Source organism: Stegostoma tigrinum, chromosome 14 (assembly GCF_030684315.1).
Source record: "Stegostoma tigrinum isolate sSteTig4 chromosome 14, sSteTig4.hap1, whole genome shotgun sequence".
NCBI classification, from domain to species: Eukaryota; Metazoa; Chordata; class Chondrichthyes; order Orectolobiformes; family Stegostomatidae; genus Stegostoma; species Stegostoma tigrinum.
Genome location: NC_081367.1, coordinates 45028548 through 45048607, shown reverse-complemented (window position 1 = coordinate 45048607; position 20060 = coordinate 45028548). Strand labels below are relative to the sequence as shown.

Below are 20060 nucleotides of genomic sequence, written 5' to 3'. Positions count from 1 at the left end.
CTTTGTCCTGAATGGCATTGAGCTTCAAGTGTTGTTGGAAGTGCAGCCACCTGATGGACAGGTTTTGAGTAGTCAGAAACATAGAACAGTACAGCACAGTACAGGTCCTTCAGCCTACAATGTTGTGCTGAACTTTTACCCTAAGCCTAAGGTCTATCTAACCTCCACCCATACCTTATACTATCATCCATATGCCTGTCTAAAAGCCGCTTAAATGCCCCTAATGAGGCCGACTCTACTACCCTCTCCGGCAATGCATTCCACGCCCCTACCCCTCTCTGAGTAAAGAAGCTACCTCTGTTGTCTCCCTTATATCTACCTCCACTCACTTTAAAACTATGCCCCCTTGTAATAGCTACCTCCATCCTAGGAAAAAGTCTCTGGCTGTCCACTCTATCTATACCTCTGATCAGGAAGTGAGTAATTTGATGGAGCATTTATAAGGCTGGTGCCATTCAGTTTGTTGTCAACGGTAACCCACCAGGATGTTAATAAGGAGAATTTCAGTGATAGTAATACTATTGAATGTCCTGGTGTGATGGTTGAATTCTTTCTTATTGGAGATGGCTGTTGCCTGGCATTGTGGCAAGGATGTTAATTCTCGCTTATTAGCACTAGTCTGAATGCTGTTCATGTCTTGCTGCATTTGGTCATGGAATGTTTTAGTATATGAAGAGTCATGAATATCACTGCATACTGTCAGTTGTCAATGATCATCCCCACCTCTAATCCTATAATTGTAAAGGCCCTGGGAAATGCCTGCAGTGATATCATGTGCTTGAAGTCATGGAACTCCATTCAGATTCCTTTGTGCTAGGGAAGCCTCCAGTGAATGGAGAGTTTTCCCTCTATCCTAAATCTTGTTGACTCCAGTCTTACTAGGGCCCTTTGATGCCCACTCTGTCAAATGTTGTCACTGCAGTGATAGGTTATTCTTCAGTCAGAAGCTGTTTGGTGAACAGCTTCACACCTAGAAAAGTGTCATGTTAGGTTTATGGTTGCTTGATTGAGAATGCTCAGCTGGGCTCTGCTTCGATTGTGTGGTCATTTATATCAACAATTGCTTGATTCTTACAGTGGTTACTGTAGAAAAGTATACTAAGGCACTCACTGTGCTGTCAAGAAAAATGTTACTGATCCAAAGCAGGAAAGTTAGAAGAAGGGACCAGAAGTCTGGGAAAAAGTGGGATTTAAGGTCAATTGTAAAGGTTTTTGGAAAGGTATGGGAGAGAATTTGAGGATGGAGCCAAAATGAACTTTTGACTGTCGAGTGTATGTAAAAGCTGATGGTAGTGTCACAACAGTGGAGTGAAAAGATGAAGTTTGCACAAGATGCATGTATTTTCTGGATGTTAAAAAGGTTAGGGATGGGAATGGGAAGGTGAATATTATTCTAGGAGCAAAGGAAATAAACCAAGGGAGAAACTACAATCTGTGAACATTTTAAATTATACTTTAAGACGCGCGAAATATTTGTTTTCTCTCCAGTTGGACATTATGGAGCCTAAAGTGCCAGAAGACATATACAAGACACATTTGGAGAACAACCGTAAGTTGTATTAGTTTTGAAGCTGGGATATTTTAATCCTCACAATTTTTGTTTCTATTAGTGTAGGCTTGCGTGTTTGTAAATCTGTAAAACATTGAAGTTCAGCTGCTATCATGAATTTTAAGAGTAAACCTGAAGTAATTTTTTCAATGTCTATTCTCCAGATATTTTCGTGCAGCCTGTTTGTTGTGATGTTTTGTGTCTATGATGAAGACAGAAGTGCATGGTCTTTCTCCAGTCCCATTATTCCATAGGTCATAAAATAAATATATTTGTTTTACCCTGTTCCTGATTCGGCCAATCATATGTTTTCTCAGTTATAGAATTGCAATAAAAATATCCACCCAATAGTTTACTTTAATAAACATTCAACTGTTGATTAGGGAAGGCATGATCTAGTGGTATTATTACTGCACTGTTAATCCAGAGACCCAGGTAATGTTCTGGGGACATGGGTTCAAATCCTGCCACAGCAGATGGTGGAATTTGAATACATTAAATATGTGGAATTAAGACTCTAACGATGATCGTGAATCCATTGTCAATTGTCAGAAAAACCCATCTGGTTCACAAATGTCCTTTAGGGGAGGAAACTGCTATCCTTATCTGGTCTGGCCTACATATGACTCCAGGCCCACAGCAATGTGGTTGACTCTTAACTGCCCTCTGGGCAATTAGGGATGGGCAATAAATGCTCCTTGGTCTGTGACAGCCTTGTCCCATTAATAATAGAACATAGAACATTACAGCACAGTACAGGCCCTTCAGCCCTCGATGTTGTGCCGACCTGTCATACCAATCTCAAGCCCATCTAACCTACACTATTCCATGCATGTCCATATGCTTGTCCAATGACGACTTAAATGTACCTAAAGTTGGCGAATCTACTACCGTTGCAGGCAAAGCGTTCCATTCCCTTACTACTCTCTGAGTAAAGAAACTACCTCTGACATCTGTCCTATATCTTTCACCCCTCAATTTAAAGCTATGCCCCCTCGTGCTCGCCGTCCCCATCCTAGGAAAAAGGCTCTCCCTATCCACCCTATCTAACCCTCTGATTATTTTATATTATATGTTTCAATTAAGTAATATAATATAAAAAGTTATTATAAAACAGAGCCTTGGGCTCTTGTAAGGCAGTGTTTAGTGCTGTTACCTTTGGCTCAGAAGACCCCGGATCAAGGCCAGTCTGCTGTAGAGGTGTGCCATAACATTCCTGACCAAGTTGATTAAAAATACCTAACCTGTGTTCTGTATAGCTGCAGTATAATTTTTGTGTCCTTACACTCCAGTCCTCTGGGTTTGGAGGCCAGCATTCCATTTGGCTCCTTGATTATTTTCTGTGCCTGTATGTTTCTTCTTTAAATAAAAAATATCACTTGCTTATATAGGTTTCCAACAAAGCAACGTACAATTTGAGTAAATAGAAAAACTTTTCAATTAATTTAAGTGTCAATTGATTTCAGTTAGCGTATTTTTTCTCAATGAGTCAGCACTTGAACAGCTTCTGTAGAACAACACATTTTTTGTTCCTGCCAAATTAAGAAAGATGTATAGAGATTACATTCACGAGTATATGTATTGTAAATAACTTTGTATTTTCAGTTTCATCCAGTGGGTTAAGTTTAATTTGTCCATGAGAAATGTGCATGGTAACCATCTGGAGGTCAAAAAATCTTACTGGGAAGGCAAAATATGCATATAACTGATTTTATTTTATTGACAGAAAGTATAAGATCTTTTCCTGCTGTCATTTGCAATACATTAAATCAGTTTAGTATAACCTTTAATGTTTGCTTGTTCCTGTGTGTAATACTCCATTAATATTTCCTTCCTTATGACAATGGCCAAAATGCAAACATACATACTGTTGCTGTGATTTTCAGATATTTTCCAGCAAAAATGCCAAATAGATGACCCTGTTCCTGACCCAGCACACAACCTGTGTCTTATTCATTTCATTCACCCTGGGTCGCTTACAATATCGTTGTCAGCAAGATATGCGACACACACTTGCCAATAACCAGCTGCATAATGTATGTGCAGATATTGCAACAAGGCACTATTGTACTTACATGTGACATTGTCCTGACTTAATAGGCTGTGGACATTGATGGATTTAGAAACAAAAGGTATTTGTTTAAGCAAGGTTCTAGAAGGGCAGTAGTGTTTCGAGTATTCGCACATCAGCTGGGCTCCTGATATGAAGAAAAATGAATATTTCAACACAAGGGTGTAATCTTCAAAAAGTTATTGAGACATCTTTTTGCAGAACATTTACTCCATTATTTATGATGTATTTAGAAGTATTGCAGTGTGCAGCAGAAGAAAAAAAAATGGCTAAAGAAACTAAATTTTACATATAAACTGAAAGAACTGTGGATGCTGTAAATCAGGAACAAAAACAGAAGTTCACATTTCATAACAGAGTTAACATCTTGGGTCCGGTGACCCTTCAGAACCGGGCCCTAAATGTTAACTCTGATTTTTTTTCTTCATAGATGCTGCCAGACCTGCTGAGCTTTAGCGAGTTTTGAGAAGATTTGTAGCTCAGGTTGAGGTTCTGGATGTGAGTTTGCTCACTGAGCTGGAAGGTTAGTTTTCAGATGTTTCGTCACCATTCTAGGTAACATCATCAGTGAGCCTCCGACGAAGCGCTGGTGTTATGTCCCGCTTTCTATTTATCTGGTTAGGTTTCCTTGGGTTGGTGATGTCATTTCCTGTTCTTTTTCTCAGGGGATGGTAGATTGGCTCCAAGTCAATGTGTTTGTTGATGGAATTCCGGTTGGAATGCCATGCTTCTAGGAATTCTCGTGCATGTCTCTGTTTGGCTTGTCCTAGGATGGATGTGTCGTCCCAATCAAAGTGGTGTTCTTCCTTATCTGTATGTAAGGATACGAGTGATAGTGGGTCATGTCGTTTTGTGGCTATGACCCACTATCACTCGTATCCTTACATACAGATAAGGAGGGACACCACTTTGATTGGGACGACACATCCATCCTAGGACAAGCCAAACAGAGACATGCACAAGAATTCCTAGAAGCATGGCATTCCAACCGGAACTCCATCGACAAGCACATTGACTTGGAGCCAATCTACCATCCCCTGAGAAAAAGAACAGGAAATGACATCACCAACCCAAGGAAACCTAACCAGATAAATAGAAAGCGGGACATAACACCAGCGCTTCGTCGGAGGCTCACTGATGATGTTACCTAGAATGGTGATGAAACGTCTGAAAACTAACCTTCCAGCTCAGCGAGCAAACTCACATCCTGCTGAGCTTTTCCAGCAACTTCTGTTTTTGCTCTTGAAGCTAAATTTTACATTTGGTATAAAAAACAAAGTGTGGGAGAAACTCTGGAGGTCTGTCAGCATTCGTGGAGAGAGAAGCAGAGCTAATGTTTTAAGTCCAATCTGTGCCAAACAAAAATCTAAAATTGCCGGAAAAGCTCAAAGCTGGCAGCTTCACTCCTTACTCATTGCCCCCCCCCCCCCCCCCCCCCCCCCACAACAAACTCGTCTGCATAAAAAACAACCTCTCTACTTCCAGTTCTGAGTAAAAGTCATGGACCTGAAACATTAACTCTAATTTCTCTCCACAAATGCTGTCAGGCTTGCTGAGCTTTTCCAGCGTTTTGGTTTTTGTTTTGAATTTCCAGCATCCACAGTTCTTTTGGTTTTTATTTACTATTTTGCTTTCCACTGATGCTGCCAACCTGCTGAGTTTCTCCAGCATTTCTGTTTTTATTTCAGATTTCTGGCATCAGTATTTTGCTTTTATTTTACATTTGGAAGGCTGCTTAGAAATTAAAGCAGAAGTTTGCTTTTGTTATAGGTTTTGGTAGCACTGGCTCCCAGATTGATTCTGCTCGTATGAACCTTGCTTCTTCGTTTGTCAATGGTTTTGTAAATGCTGCATTTGGACAAGATAAATTGTTGACAGAAGACGGTAATAAATGGCTGTACAAAAACAAAGACCATGGTGAGTATCTCTTGAAAGCTGTTAAAATGCCAAATATGGTGTGCTGGCTGCATGCCTTATATTTTGTTTTGTCTGTTTTCAGGTATGCTAAGTGCTGCAGCGTCATTAGGGATGATACTACTCTGGGATGTTGATGGTGGCTTAACACAAATTGACAAGTACCTGTATTCTTCAGAAGATTATATTAAGGTGCGTCACGTATTCAAAATATATTTAATTTGTTTAAACTTATTTGATAGATTCATCTTGTTTTGCTTTTTCGCAGTTGGTAATTATTGTCATCAGCACTTTTTTTAAAAAAAAGATTCCACTTTAATACAGTTCATTCAATCCCCACAGCGTGGAAACAGGCCCTTCGGGCTCATTAAGTTCACACTGACCATCCGAAGAACATCCCACCCAGGTCCACCCGTTTAACCTGGCCCTGTAACCATGCATTTCCCATGGATAATCCACTTAGTCAGCACATCCCTGGACACTAGGGGCAATTTAGCTTTGCCAGTTTACCAAACCTGCATATCCTTGGACTGTGGGAGGAAACCGGAGGAATCCCACGCAGACACAGGGAGAATGTGCAAACTCCACACAGGCATTTGCCCAAGGCTGCAGTTGAACCTGGGTTCCTGGTGTTGTGAGGCTGCAGTGCTAAACGCTGAGCCACCATGCTAGCCCAGTTATACTAATGAATTAAGTGATCTGTTTATGAACAGTAATTTATATACTTGCATTTTCTATTTAAAGTGTTTTGAAGAGAAGATGGTCAGATATACTATTGTGCTCAAAGAAAGAATTAAGTTGTTTGATTATACCACCAATGTTGCTTCCATTGTTATCAGAATCGTGGTTTTTCTACTAGCTAAATTGTTTCTTTCTCAAATTTGTTAACATTCCTAGTTTTCAGTCCATCAGTTTATTTTGGGAAAAACCATTTGTTTTCTTCCAATTCCATTGAACAATTTACATCTTTATGTAAATTCTGCATCATGTGTCTGTATGTTTAATGACCTAAAGATCTGAGATGTTGTAGTTTGTTACAGTGTTGGAAGTTGTATTTTTCTTCCTGTCCATTTTTTGATTAGAAAAGTTTTGCATTTGTGAAAGTTGAAACTTGTTGAAATTGTAAAACCTGAGCTCTATGGCAGGATGTGAACTTTTCTTTTGTAACTCTAGGACTTACTAGTCCAGTAATGTGAGCAGCGTGTGGGATCCCTCGCCTCCTTCCCCTGTAAATGGTGCTCAGAAAAGTCGAAATCCTCAGTGATATTACATATACGTGTCGATTTGTTCAAGCTGCTAATCCTCAATGTACTCTGTTCCAGTCTGGTGCCTTGCTCGCATGTGGTATTGTAAATTCTGGTGTCCGGAATGAATGTGATCCAGCACTTGCGCTTCTCTCAGACTATGTCCTTCACAGCAGTAATACGATGAGAATTGGAGCCATCTTTGGGTAAGTTTTTTCTTAATTTACGCATTTGTAAACTGTTCTTCAAACCGAACACAAAGGTCTCTTTTTGCTGCTGTGTTTTTAAAAATAATTGACTAAGCACACTAGATTAGGAAATATGTCACTCCGGAATTTCATTGGAAATTTGTGTTTTGTTTTTAAATGTAGAAAATTTAAAATGACATTGTTTCTGTTACATACAACCTTTCTGAATATACTTAAATTATTAAAAGCCTAAATTTCAGAAAAGCAGTTGTGCGGCGATACATTGTGTCATGCTTAACCAAAAATCTTAATACAAAGGAGTGACAGCAGGGGTTACTAGAATCACGTAATAAAGCACCTAAAGGAAGACTAGAAGTCAGCTATGATATTCGGATCTCCCAGAGCCAGATAAAGTTTAACTTTTCATCTGTGTTCCTTAAATTAATATTTCAGATATTAGTTTTGTTGCTTCCTGTTCCTTTCTGTCATCATTTTGCTGATATTCTGTACACTATCTTTAATTTATGTTAAATTTAAAATAGGGCATGGTGGCTCAGTGGTTATCATTGCTGCCTCACAGCACTTCTGTCTTATATGGATGACCCCTTATTTTGAGATTATGTTCTTTAGTCCTAAATTCTTCCAGAAGGGAAAGTGATCAGTTTGCATGACCCCTGTCTAGTCCCATAAGAATCTTGTATGTTTCAATAAGAGACCATCTCTTCTTCTTCTAAACTCCAGTGGTCTCTCAACCTCTTAGAAGACAGTCCCTTCAAACTTAATCACTAGGCTTGACCTAGTAAACTTTATCTGGGCTGCATCCATTGTTAATATGTATTTCCTGAAATAAATGGACTAAAGTTGTTCACAGTATTCTAGGTGTGGTCTGACTAGTGCTTTGTACAGCTTCAGCAAGAATTCCGTATTTTTATACTCCATTCCTTTTTGGAAAAAAAGGCCACCATTCCATTTGCTTTCCCTATTAACCTGCCGAAATTATATTCTTGCATTTAGTAATATATACACGAGGACTCCTGAAACCCCCAGTGCTGTCCCTTTCTGCCGTTTTTCAGATTTTAATAATATTCAGTGCCTGTATTCTTTCTGCGAAATGTCATAATCTCACATTATATTTTCCCTCATTATATTCCTTGTGCTAAGTCTTAACCTGTATATATGTCTCTGCAGACTTTGTGTCATCTTCACCACTTGTTTTACCACTTATTCTGTGTAATCTGCAAACTTCACAGTACTATATTCAAAGTTTTCAAGAAGATTTGTAGTTTGGATTGTGGATGAGGTTGTAGAAATACTTGCCAAACCGGTAGGTTCAGGTTGCAGACGTTTCATCACCCTGCTGAGTAACATCGTCAGTGCGTCTCTGACGCAGAAGTGTTCTGTCTCGCTTGTTATTTATATGCCTCAGTTTGTTGGGATGTTTGGTACCACTTCTAGTTCTGTTTCTCAGTGGTTTGTACACAGGGTCTAATTCAATGTGTTTTTGATGGAATTCCGTAAGAATACCAGGCCTCCAGGAATTCCCTGGTGTGTTTCTGTTTGGCTTGTGCGATTATGGATGTGTTGTGTCAGCCAATTATACTACCCAGTATTATATTCACTTACCTCATTGAAATCATTAATATGTATTGTAAATAATTGTGGCCCAAGCACTGCTCCATGTGGCACTCCACTAATTACAGGTTGACATCCTGAAAATGACCCCTTATTTTAACCTTGCCTTTTACTAGTTAGGCAATACTCTACCCATGCTAATATATCACCTCCAACACTGGACTCTAATATGTGGTACCTCATCAAACACATTCTAGAAACCCAGATATATTGTGCCCACTGCTTCCCTTTTATCCAAGCAGTGTGTTACCACCACAGAATTCTAATGTTTGTCAGGAACAATTTTCCCTTGATGGGGATCTATCTGACTACTTGATTATGTATTTCTAAATGCTCTACTGTTTCATTCTTTTTAATAGAGTCTAACATTTTCCCAAAAACAGGTGTTAAGTAACTGGCCTGTCGTTTTCTGCTTTTGACTCCTTCCCTTTTTAAACAAAGAAGTTACATCCTTTGGAATTTTTCCAGAATCTAAGGATTCTTGGAAGGTTGTTGCCAGTGCTTCCACAATCTGATTAGGTACTTCCTTTAGTTTCCAAAGATGCAAGTAATCAGCTCCAGGGTACTTACCAAGCTTTAGCTCCATTAGTTTGCCTAATACTTTTTCTCTAGTGATAGTTGCTATGTTTATTTCTTCTTAACCTTTTGGAATGGTGTTAATGTCTTCTACCATGCAGACTGATGGCAACTCCTCTGCCGTTTCCTGATTCCCTATTATTATTTGCCCATACTCATTCTCTAAGGGGCTTATGTTCACTTTGACATCTCTCATCCTATTTATACTTCCAAGAAATTCTTGCTGTCCATCTCTATTACTTGCATGATTACCCTCAAAGTTTATTTTCTGCCTCTTCACTCTTTTTTGTCATTTGCTTTTAAAACTTCCCCAATCATGTGGCTTTCCACAAATCTTTGCCACTCTGTGCATTTTTTTATACTTCTTATGACATCATGTGCCCTGAAATGGTAAACCAACAAGCCTGAAAAGCTACAATTGACACACAAGCCACTGCAGACATATTATTGCAATGCATCCTGAAAGACACACCTCAGCAAGTCATAAATAACCTACAGCAGGCTGCCATCCAATGTATACTTCACTTCCTGAAATCTCCTCACTGATCAGATATGAACAGTATAGCAACAGGACTACTAATTTGCACAGATCTTGGTATAATACATGAATTGTAGTTCATAACATGAAATTCAAATTGCACTCGCTTTGTTGGAGCAGAACATGTGTGGAAGTCAGATCAGTTGAGTTGAAGACATTTTCAAAGGTGATCTGTTACACATTGGCTGGAGCCATTGTGAATTGCTACAGATAGCAACTGCCAAAAATGAGCACCCATAAGAGTGCAAAACATTTACCAGAAATGACCTAACAGTATTACAGAAATACTTACCAGCATTAGTTCATGTTGACCAGACAAATCTGGTACCTTACAGCAAATCATTTTCAAAGCCAAAGAAGTCCTAATACCGAAAGTAGTACTTCAAGATATCATATTCATATGCCCCTAATCTAACATGGATCTGAAGACATAAGACGGCTTGCACATGAATCTTGTACAGGCCAGAGATGAATATGGATGTTCAATGTCCTTCAACGCATGCTAGCCCTGCTAAATGTATCAACCTTAACTGCTGAGGGAGCCTCTGCACTGCCAAGTTGTTCCAGTTGCTCCTTTGATAATAGAAGAAAAGTGCATAGGGAAGATTAGATTCTTGGTGATGGATTACTTATCCATATTTGCCTTTATTTGGTGATTCCATAATGCAATGAGCCCAAACGCCGCTAACTATTTTCAGTTCATTCGTCGTACCAGAATAGATAGTATCTGACAATAGCTGCAATTCACTCAAATGATTTAAAGCATATCAGCTAAGATGGGAGTGATCTGTATCATGTTGTCATCCCATGCTGAAACACTCGTAGAGAATGTTATAGGTGCTGCCAAATCAATGATCAAGTGTCATCTTCTCAACAAGAGAGGATAATTTTCAGTGCATTTCTGCATTTTTGTGTCACACCAATGGAAAATGGACTATTATCTCCAGCTTAGGTTACGCTTGGAAGACAAGTGTGAGCGCCCTTGCGCAGCAACCATTCTGAGGCACAAGACTTTTTTTCCGAGACACAGAATGAAAGAATGCATGACAAGCAAGCTAAAAATGACCACAACTGTGCATGGGGTCTAATTGCGAGTTGGAAATGCAAATACAATACTTTGATACCAGCAAGGTTTATTACAGTATGCAGCAATGGTGGTGCTTCACTGCGAAGGAACGGAAACCAACTCAGACCGAGATACAGCACACCATTCATTTAAAGATTGAGGCAGGAAACGCCTATGAATGTGTGGTGCTATTGGGTGGCAGCAATCAGTGGCAGCACAACTAAGTATCACATAAGAACAACACAACAGACAACACTTACCTCTCCTGAGGTGTATACCAAACCAAAGCAGGCTGAGTTGTCAACCCTCCAAAGCATTATATTGAATTCTGAATTTTAATCGTGCTGATTCTAATTATTGAATTATCAATCTGCGCTTAGGTTTAATCATTTTTGTTTCGTTTTGGGCGGGGGGGGTGGAGAATGATGTTTTGTTATACACTGATTATGCTCTGTTGGGGATCAGTTAACTCATTTGGCTGCATGGCTAGTTTGCAATCCGGAGTGAAGCCAGCAGTGTGGGTTCAATTCTCACTCTGACTGAGATTGTCACAAAGACCTCACTTTCTCAACTTTGCCCATTGCCTGTAGTGTGGTGACCTTCAGATTAAATTCTCCACCAGTAGTCTCTTTCTAATGAGAATGGCCCTGTGGCCCTTTAGCTCTATAGTGACTTTACATTGCTCCCAGTTAGCATATTATTCAGAGAAGTGCTCATGATTTCATCAACATATCATAGCATGAAAATGTAAAGTTTTCAGACTTGACCTTACCACGAGTCACCTGAAGTATGACATAACTGCTTGCTCCTCTTTGTAACCAGGTAGCTTAATCTAGCTCAGACATGGAATTGCCAGTTAATGTAATATTTGTTTATATTAGCTGAAATAAATGTCTGGATTTTTGAACACCACATTATCCACATCCACTTTGTTACAGGGGTTAATATAAGTATTGCTGCATCTGTTAAAAATACTGTGTTAGAGGCAAAATGTGCGTCAGAGCATACAGAAATAGAAATTGCTAGAAAAGCTGAGCAGGTCTGGCAGCATCTGTAGAAAGAAATCAGAATTAATATTTTGAGTTGTGACCCTTCCTCAGAACAGATAACTTTAAACCTAAGGTGAAAATTTTTGTTCTGTCTTTCTGATAATTGTGTATTGTTTGTGTAAACAATGTCTTTGTGTGATTTCTTTGACTTTTTGGTTGGCAGGCTTGGTCTTGCCTATGCAGGCTCGAATCGGGAAGATGTACTTGCTCTGCTTCTTCCTGTGACCCGAGATTCTAAATCCAGCATGGAGGTAAGAAGAAACTTTGCCTGTTAAAATCTGCATGAAAACAGATATGTTGCTGTTGGCAACTGAGAGTTTAAAATCAAATTAAGATCCTTCTTTGGAACCTTGGTTAATTAACCCAGAATGGCCTGGAGGAGGAAAGAAAAGTTTGAGATGGTGTGCATTCTACATTTCTCTCACTCTCACTAAAAGACATTACACAGAAGTGGAAGTAAAGAGTTGGATTTAACACTAATTAGGTAGCTCTTTCAAAAATAAAACTTATTTATACCTGGAATGCTATTCTGGATAGGATTGTGCAGGCTGCAGTCAATAATGAATGAATTTCAGGATGTGATTTTTGGTCACAAGTTTATATGGAATGATAATGAACAAACAAAATGATTTTCTCTTGTATTCAATTTTAAACATTATTTTAAATCTTACATTAATGCAGTATGTATTTATTACATTGGGTCTGATACTTCCGCTAATTTTGTTTTAAAAGCTTTTAATTAAATAGTTGAAGCCCAAGTTTTCTAACACAGAACAATAAGCGAAGATAATCTTGAAAACCCCGTTAAATTTGTGAAGGCAGACTCTAAAACAAAATAGAAACAAAATTCAAAAGCAAGGAAATAGACTGGAGTGATCGAAATGGAAAGAAACTTTTACTTTGGCAAATGTGGGGAAAAAAAATGTGTTGTCAAATGCAACACTTGGAAAATCTTTAGAGATCATTAGATTAAGCAGAGGGGAATCCTAACATTGAATGTTGAAAAACATTTTAACTGTAGAATTGTGACTGCGAAGCCACTCAAACAGCTGCTTAGTTCTGTAGATGTAGTAAATCTTTGTCTTAAATAGATTGATAGGAGTAAATATTGCTCGCTGTTCATCAGATCTCTGTCAAGTAAGTTGGTCATTGTGTCAGCTTGTGTCCCCATATGATTTATATGATACTGCTCTTGCGAGTAAAGGTGAAATTAGTGCTGGAAACAAAATGACATTGAGTTGGTTCGATAGTAATATTTTGTTAACATTTTCGAGTCTTTTAAGTGAGCAATATGTGAACAGAACACTTTTTTGGCACCATTCTCAGAGCATTTGTTCTTTTTGGTTTTTCCAAGAACATTTAAAAAATGGATTAATTCATTACCTGTCTGAATATATTTACATTCCGTCCGCCATCACAACCACTACAAGAGAGAGCCATTTTGGCAAACCTATTTCTTTGCTTGTTAATCTGAGTTTTGTGCCTTCATATTCCATTGATTAATTGCATTTGTAATGATGCAGCATAGCGTTATGATCCCAGCTGGTACTAATACTGGAGAGATCAAATCCAATACTGAAATCTGGCTTGATAGTCATAAGTTTTACTTTTTGATTTTGCGACTGAAGGTGAATCAATAATTATATTCACAAGGGCTACCTATGGACTTTTAACATTGCACAAACATTGATCACACAAGAAATAGAAACAAACTAATTCTAGACTACATTATATAATAACTATTAGAATAATCTCCTTACAAATATTAGAAAGAAACATTCATCCCTTTCACCACAGCAGTAACCTTATGAACATTCAAACCTGAGTAATGAATCATCTTAGTCTCTGCTTTTCTTCCTTGGCTGACGACGACAGATTTCTGTGCATTTACTCAAAGATATTATCAAAGTTAGCATGTTTGATATTTTACTTCACTGTTACTTCTCTGTGTTGGTTCCCTTAAACTGATGCGTTCAACAGCCTTCTAAGATGCTGTCTTCTTTGACACCTATCACTTTCTGCTGTCTAAATAACTGAGGATTTATCGCCAGTCCTGACTTTAAAAAACAGCAGTTCTGTTATTAAGAACTTCGCTCTGAATTAACCTACTTCTGAGCCCTCATCTCCTTTTCTCACTCGCTCGCTTTTGATCAGCAACCAAAACTCAAGACAGCAGACTTTTTAATAATTTCCCCAGTGGCTTGATGGTCATTTAGCTAAAATCACATGACTTCTTGTAAAAGCTGATTTGAATTTATTACTCAAAATAACTTTCTGACCTTAAAAGGTCAAATTTTCACAGAACTAAGACTCAAGACTACTTTTCCTCATGTTTATAGCTCAAGTTCTCAAATAACAATATCATTACAAAGGTTGACAATACAATAACTACACTTATTTGGAGGTGATATAAATACAGATACATGGAGTTGATTTAAACAGGGATCCAACTTTAAATTGTCATAACTGACACTTGAGTTTTTGTAGAAAGAGGAATATTTTGTTAGTCAAAATGACACAGAATTTTCTAACTAAATTAAGGTGAAAGCTCATGTGGCTACAGCAAACAGCCACCTGTTACAAATAATTTATGCATGGGTCTGAGTAATATTCCATTGAAACTTAAATAAAATACTTACACGTTGTATTTCTGAAGGGTCTAGACCCGAAACCTCAGCTTTCCTGCTCCTCTGATGCTACTTGGCCTGCTGTGTTCATGCAGCTCTGCACCTTGTTATCTCTAAACATTGCATATAATTTATTTTATTGAAAGTAGCTTCCTTGGCTGTGGCTTTTTTATTTCAATTCAGCTACTGGTGCTAACTCATTGACATTAGTATGTTTTTTGTAATTACCTATTGCTTTGGTTTCAAATGTAACCTGCAGGTTATAGGTGTGACTGCTCTGGCATGTGGCATGATTGCAGTGGGTTCGTGCAATGGTGAAGTTACCTCCACCATCTTGGAAACTATAATGGAGAAATCAGAGCAGGAGTTGAAGGACACTTATGCGAGATGGCTACCCTTGGGGCTAGGCCTCAACCATTTGGGTAAGAATAAATATTGTAGTAACACAAGAGCTATTCAATGAAATAGTTTGTTTTAAATCATTTTCTTAATTTCCATTTCTCTTTTGTTCATAATTTCTCAAAATTAGGCCGTTTCAACACATTTTTTGAGGATCTGCTCTTAATTCATTGGTAAATGTTGTACACTTACAGTAAAAGCTTTATTACTTTGCATTTTAGGTTTAAAATTAAATTGGACTTTGGGAAAGTGGATAACAGAAATGCATACCAATGAGGCTTCAGATAAACACTCTGCTTATTTAACTGAACTCGGCTTGAGCAAAAGTAGGCTTGCTTATCTCTGAGCTAAAAAGTAACAAATAATTTTTCTGTAGCCGGTTGCTATTCATTGACTCTTTATTTTAGGTGGGAGATAAAACTGGTTTAGAAATGGATGGCTCCTGTGGTGGATAGATTTGCTGAAAGTAGGACTGCATGTGGGCCATAATCATTTCAGCATTGTGCTGAAGTACGTTTTGCTTCTCTCAGCTTCAGAGTGGAGTAAAATCATTTGATACACTTAAATTAGCAGTTCATGTTGCTAAAGTCGTTGCTTTTTTGTGTTAGGTAAAAGGAGAATATGACACAGGGCTCTGCAGAGTAATAGTGAAATATGTTTAGTAAGAAATTGGAGCATTACAAATTAAGTAAATTCCATTTTTTTTTAAGTAAAAGAGAACTGCTGGTTAGACAGAGTGATTAAAAAGTACTTAAAACCCAACCAAGTGTGAAGAGAGCCAATAAAAACTAAGAGGAAAAAAATGAAAATGAAGTTTAAAAAGAAGTAAAGTATTTTATATTTGTATTAGTGAAAGGAGAATTGTGAAAGACAGGGTGGACTTTGAGATTGTTAATTTGCAGGCGATAAAAATGGCAGCATTCAGTAAGTCCATGTTAAACAGAAGCATATCAGTGAAGAGACTCTATGAAGTGTTTGAGAGTGAGTTAGGCACCATCAGTGAAGAGAAAAATTTTGGACAACGCATGTTAGGTAAAGGGTGGCTCAGTCCTGAGACCTGACAAAACCTGGTCATTAAAGACGTCAAACAACTAAACAACTGAGTTGGGGAAGATTTTATATTGAAAGGACTTTTTTTGTATTTGGATAGAGAAAATAGATACAAGTAGCCAACACTGAGGATCCCAAAGGACCATCATGTGTGATAAACCTCTTGCAATTCTTTCGACCAGTTAAGAGCCATGATTGATGGTTGAGTGCACTTGGTTTGGTGCATATGGACGTCAGAAGTCTTTTTTGCAGAGTTTCTTGTGGGAAGTATGGGGGAAAATTACAAGATTCTTAACACTAAGAAAAACATTCCCTGCATGGGGTTGTGAAGCTATACATTTCATTCCTGTGTTGAAGGCCAAGGCTGAAACCATCAACAGCAAATATTAGATAATAAATTGTGAGGCTGGATGAACACAGCAGGCCCAGCAGCATCTCAGGAGCACAGAGCTTTTGTGCTCCTGAGATGCTGCTGGGCCTGCTGTGTTCATCCAGCCTCACATTTTATTATCTTGGATTCTCCAGCATCTGCAGTTCCCATTATCACCGATACAACAGCAAATATTAAGTTGGATTCATGAATGTAGGGAAAAGAGGAGAGGTTTGACATGAAGCAGAAATGATAAATGTGATGACAAGTACTTATTTGCATGGAGAATAAGCGGTGGAGTGAGCTAGTTGAACTAATGATTTTATTGTGTTGTAATACATGCATATTTAGTCTCTTAACTGTCTTTTTGAACTCTGGTTCCAGGCCAACATGTAACTTTCCTTTCCCGGTCAAAACACTGATAATTCACCAGCAACTTATTGCAATTTTTAGATTTGATTTAGTGTCCAAGTGTGTTTTTTGCAGCAAAACTAGACTTGCTAATTTGGTCTTTTTAAGTATGTATAAAATGTCTGCGTATGCCATGCTTCAAAGTGAAGTTAGTGTCGTGTGTAAGATACTTGATGTCATGTATTTCTGATTCGCAGGAAAAGGTGAAGCTATTGAGGCTATTTTGGCTGCCCTGGAAGTGGTTTCTGAGCCATTCCGCAGTTTTGCTAATACTCTGGTAGATGTCTGTGCATATGCAGGTTGGTATGGCTAATCTATCGTGTCTACCATCCTTTTGGGGTTATGATTGGGCACTGTGTCTTTATTCACCTGACAATAAAATACAGTTCTCATATTTTGACAACAGTTTAAAGTTTGAAATGACAATGCTAGCTACTGAGCATGGCTGACATGCTTAGAAAGATTACTGGTGGTATTGGCAAGGCAGGACTTCAGCCATGGGGAGACACAGCCCATCTTTCTCCATTGTTTAACTTTCTGATTGTTTGACAATGTAGCATGGGAAAATCCAATCTCCTTCCTTCACAAAGGAATTTGTGTAGCAATGCATGCAGTAGCATAGCATCATATCCATGAGCAAATGTGCATTAACTTCCTAATTTTTATCAAAACATATTCCCGTTGAAAAGATAATTATTAGACATATATACTCTAGAACATAATTAAGCTTAAAATTTCCTAATAAACCAGCTAGAATCATAGAGCATGGAAACAGACCCTCTGGTCCAACTCATGCGTACCAACCGTGTTTCCCAAAGTAATGTAGCCCATTTGCCTGCATTTGACTCATATCCCTCTAAACCTTTCCTATTCATGTACCTGTCCAAATATCCTTTAAATGTTGTAACCGTGCCTGTTACTGCCACTTCCTCTGGCAGTCCATTCTATATACGCACCACCCTCTGTGTGGAAAAAATTGTACCTCAGGTCATCCTTAAATCTTTCCCCTATCATCTTAAGATTATGCCCTGTAGTTTTGAACTCCCCTGCAGCAAATGTCAAGGCGCTATTTGAACAAGTGTGCAAGCATAAAGGGGGAAAAAAGGGAGGGGAAAAAAGTGCAAGTTCTTATTAGACAGTGACCTAGACATGCATGATTTTAATTTGCTTGTGGACAATGTTCTATGTTTCCATTATCATTTATAATTCTCTAGGTTCTGGAAATGTACTGAAGGTCCAGCAGTTACTCCATATTTGCAGTGAACATTATGATTCAAAAGAGAAGGAAGAGGATAAAGATAAAAAGAAGGAGAAAGATAAGGACAAAAAAGAAAATGCAGCAGATATGGGAGCACACCAGGTATAATACAAATCAGAAAATATTGGCAATCTATTTGGAAAATACTACCATTGAATGGCTGATGCTTCAGTTGCAGGATGAAAATCCATTGTTTTGCAAATCTTATAAATGGGACATTAAAAACATTTAAATATCAAATTGTTTCTATATTGTAACTGAGTAATTGCTAATTATAACTATTAATTCATGTATTCTATGTAAATGGAATAGTTTCAATTGTCAGAAATATAATTAGGGGAATCATAGGTAATTTACAGTTCTGTGATTTTTGTTTTGTTTACTTGGATGCAGGCATCAGATTAAAAACTGCAGTTTAGATACAACACATTATTTTGCTAGACAAAGAAAGGAGAAACACAACCTAAGACAGATTAAATTACTTTACTGGTTCCAAAGCCATTCTATAGAATGGAGAAGCAGAGGCAGTGCGCCGTTATAGTTTCGAGTGGTGTGGTTTCAGTCTCTGAAACTTCTCAGCCCTTGATTGATAGTCTTTGGTGGTAACAATCTTTGTTTTTCTTGTGAATTTATGGTCTCTTCTGAAGGAGATTATGTCTCGTTCCCCTGGATGACCCCATAACTACCTTTCTACCAACTTCTGTTAATATACTTTATTTTTTGGACTGACAGTCTTGCCTGTATTAATAGATTTCTTTGAATCCTGTCGGCCACTGACCATGGAACACCTACTTAGAATGTCAGGATAACCGTTGCCCCATTGGCCACCTTTATCTGGAGGTTAAAATGCCTTTCATTTTAAGACCAGAACATTTTATTTTTCCAAACACTGCATTGATAACAGGATGCCTAAGCATATTGGTGTAAATTCAGAAAGACATTGTGATCTTGGTGGTTTTAGTGATTCTTCTGACTATTTTGCCATCCTTTTGTCTTTATTTTCTAGAAATTTGAAGAGCTTGTTGATGTTCTAACAGCAGATAAATGCTCCATGCTCCACAGTAAATACTAGCAAAATATCTTAAAGCGATCCCAGCTTCCTTTATGTAGCCTGTTTACTAGCAGGAATACCTACCAAGGAAATCTCATCAAAACCTTTAAAATTCTATTGGGACTAAGCAGGGTAAATGCAGGAAGGATGCTCCTGATGACTGGGAAACCAGAGGTCATAGTCTAAAGATATGGGAATACACCAAATTTTTGAGATGTTAAATTTCTTCACCCAGAGAGTGGTGAGTCTTTAGAGTTATCTGCCACCGAAAGCAGTTGAGGTCAAAATGTTGAATGTTCTCATGCAGCAGTTAGATATAGTTGTTGGGGCAAAAACAGGATGAGGTAATTGCTTTGGATGAATGTCCATGATTTATTTCACAGAATCTTAGAATCACTGCAATTCCAGAGGAGGCCGTGTGGCCTATTGTGCCTGTGACATCCCTCCAAGTTCACCATCTTACCTAATGCTAATGCCCTGACTTCTCTTAAGGTGCCCATTGTTCCATTTCAAATAACCATCGAAAGGTTATGTTGCCATGGACCACCTGGGCTAAAGGGCTGATTGCTTTTAGAAAGAGACAACTTGTGGTGGCTTAAATCAAGGGTCATCATGCCTCGGGTGAGGCGCAAGGTTCAGAAGGGAGCACCTACAAGGTGACACATACAAATTCCTGGATTGAATCTATTTCTGTCACACACACACACACACACACACACACACTAACAGTGCATTCCAGACCTTAACCATTTGCTGTGTAAAAAGATCTTTGCTTCTCACTTTTGCTTCTTTTACCTTGAATATGTGCAGACTTATTTTGGTCCTGCGTGAAAGGGAACATTTTCTGTCTGTTTACATTTTTCAGACCCCTCATGATTTTGAATACTTCAGTCAGATCTCCTCTTAGCCCTCTCCTCCAAGCAGAATAGTCTCATCGTCTCACGTTTATCTTCTTCATAAATGAGATTCTTCATCTGTGGAACAATTCTTATGAACTTGTTCTTCACTCCAGTGCTTTCATGTCCTTCCTAAACTTTGGTGCCCAGAACTGGACATAGAACTCCAGC

At 38.3% G+C, this 20060-nt stretch overlaps 1 protein-coding gene across 1 annotated transcript in view; it reads left to right on the top strand.

Moving 5' to 3' along the window:
- Window positions 1–20060, top strand: part of psmd2 (proteasome 26S subunit ubiquitin receptor, non-ATPase 2) — a 57580-nt gene that overhangs the window by 17076 nt on the left and 20444 nt on the right. Inside the window, exons 8-15 of the mRNA XM_048542135.2 lie at window positions 1489–1549; window positions 5391–5537; window positions 5620–5726; window positions 6857–6984; window positions 11991–12078; window positions 14714–14876; window positions 16882–16983; window positions 17899–18044. Coding sequence (XP_048398092.1) covers window positions 1489–1549; window positions 5391–5537; window positions 5620–5726; window positions 6857–6984; window positions 11991–12078; window positions 14714–14876; window positions 16882–16983; window positions 17899–18044 — 942 coding nt within the window. The remainder of the gene's footprint in view (window positions 1–1488; window positions 1550–5390; window positions 5538–5619; window positions 5727–6856; window positions 6985–11990; window positions 12079–14713; window positions 14877–16881; window positions 16984–17898; window positions 18045–20060) is intronic.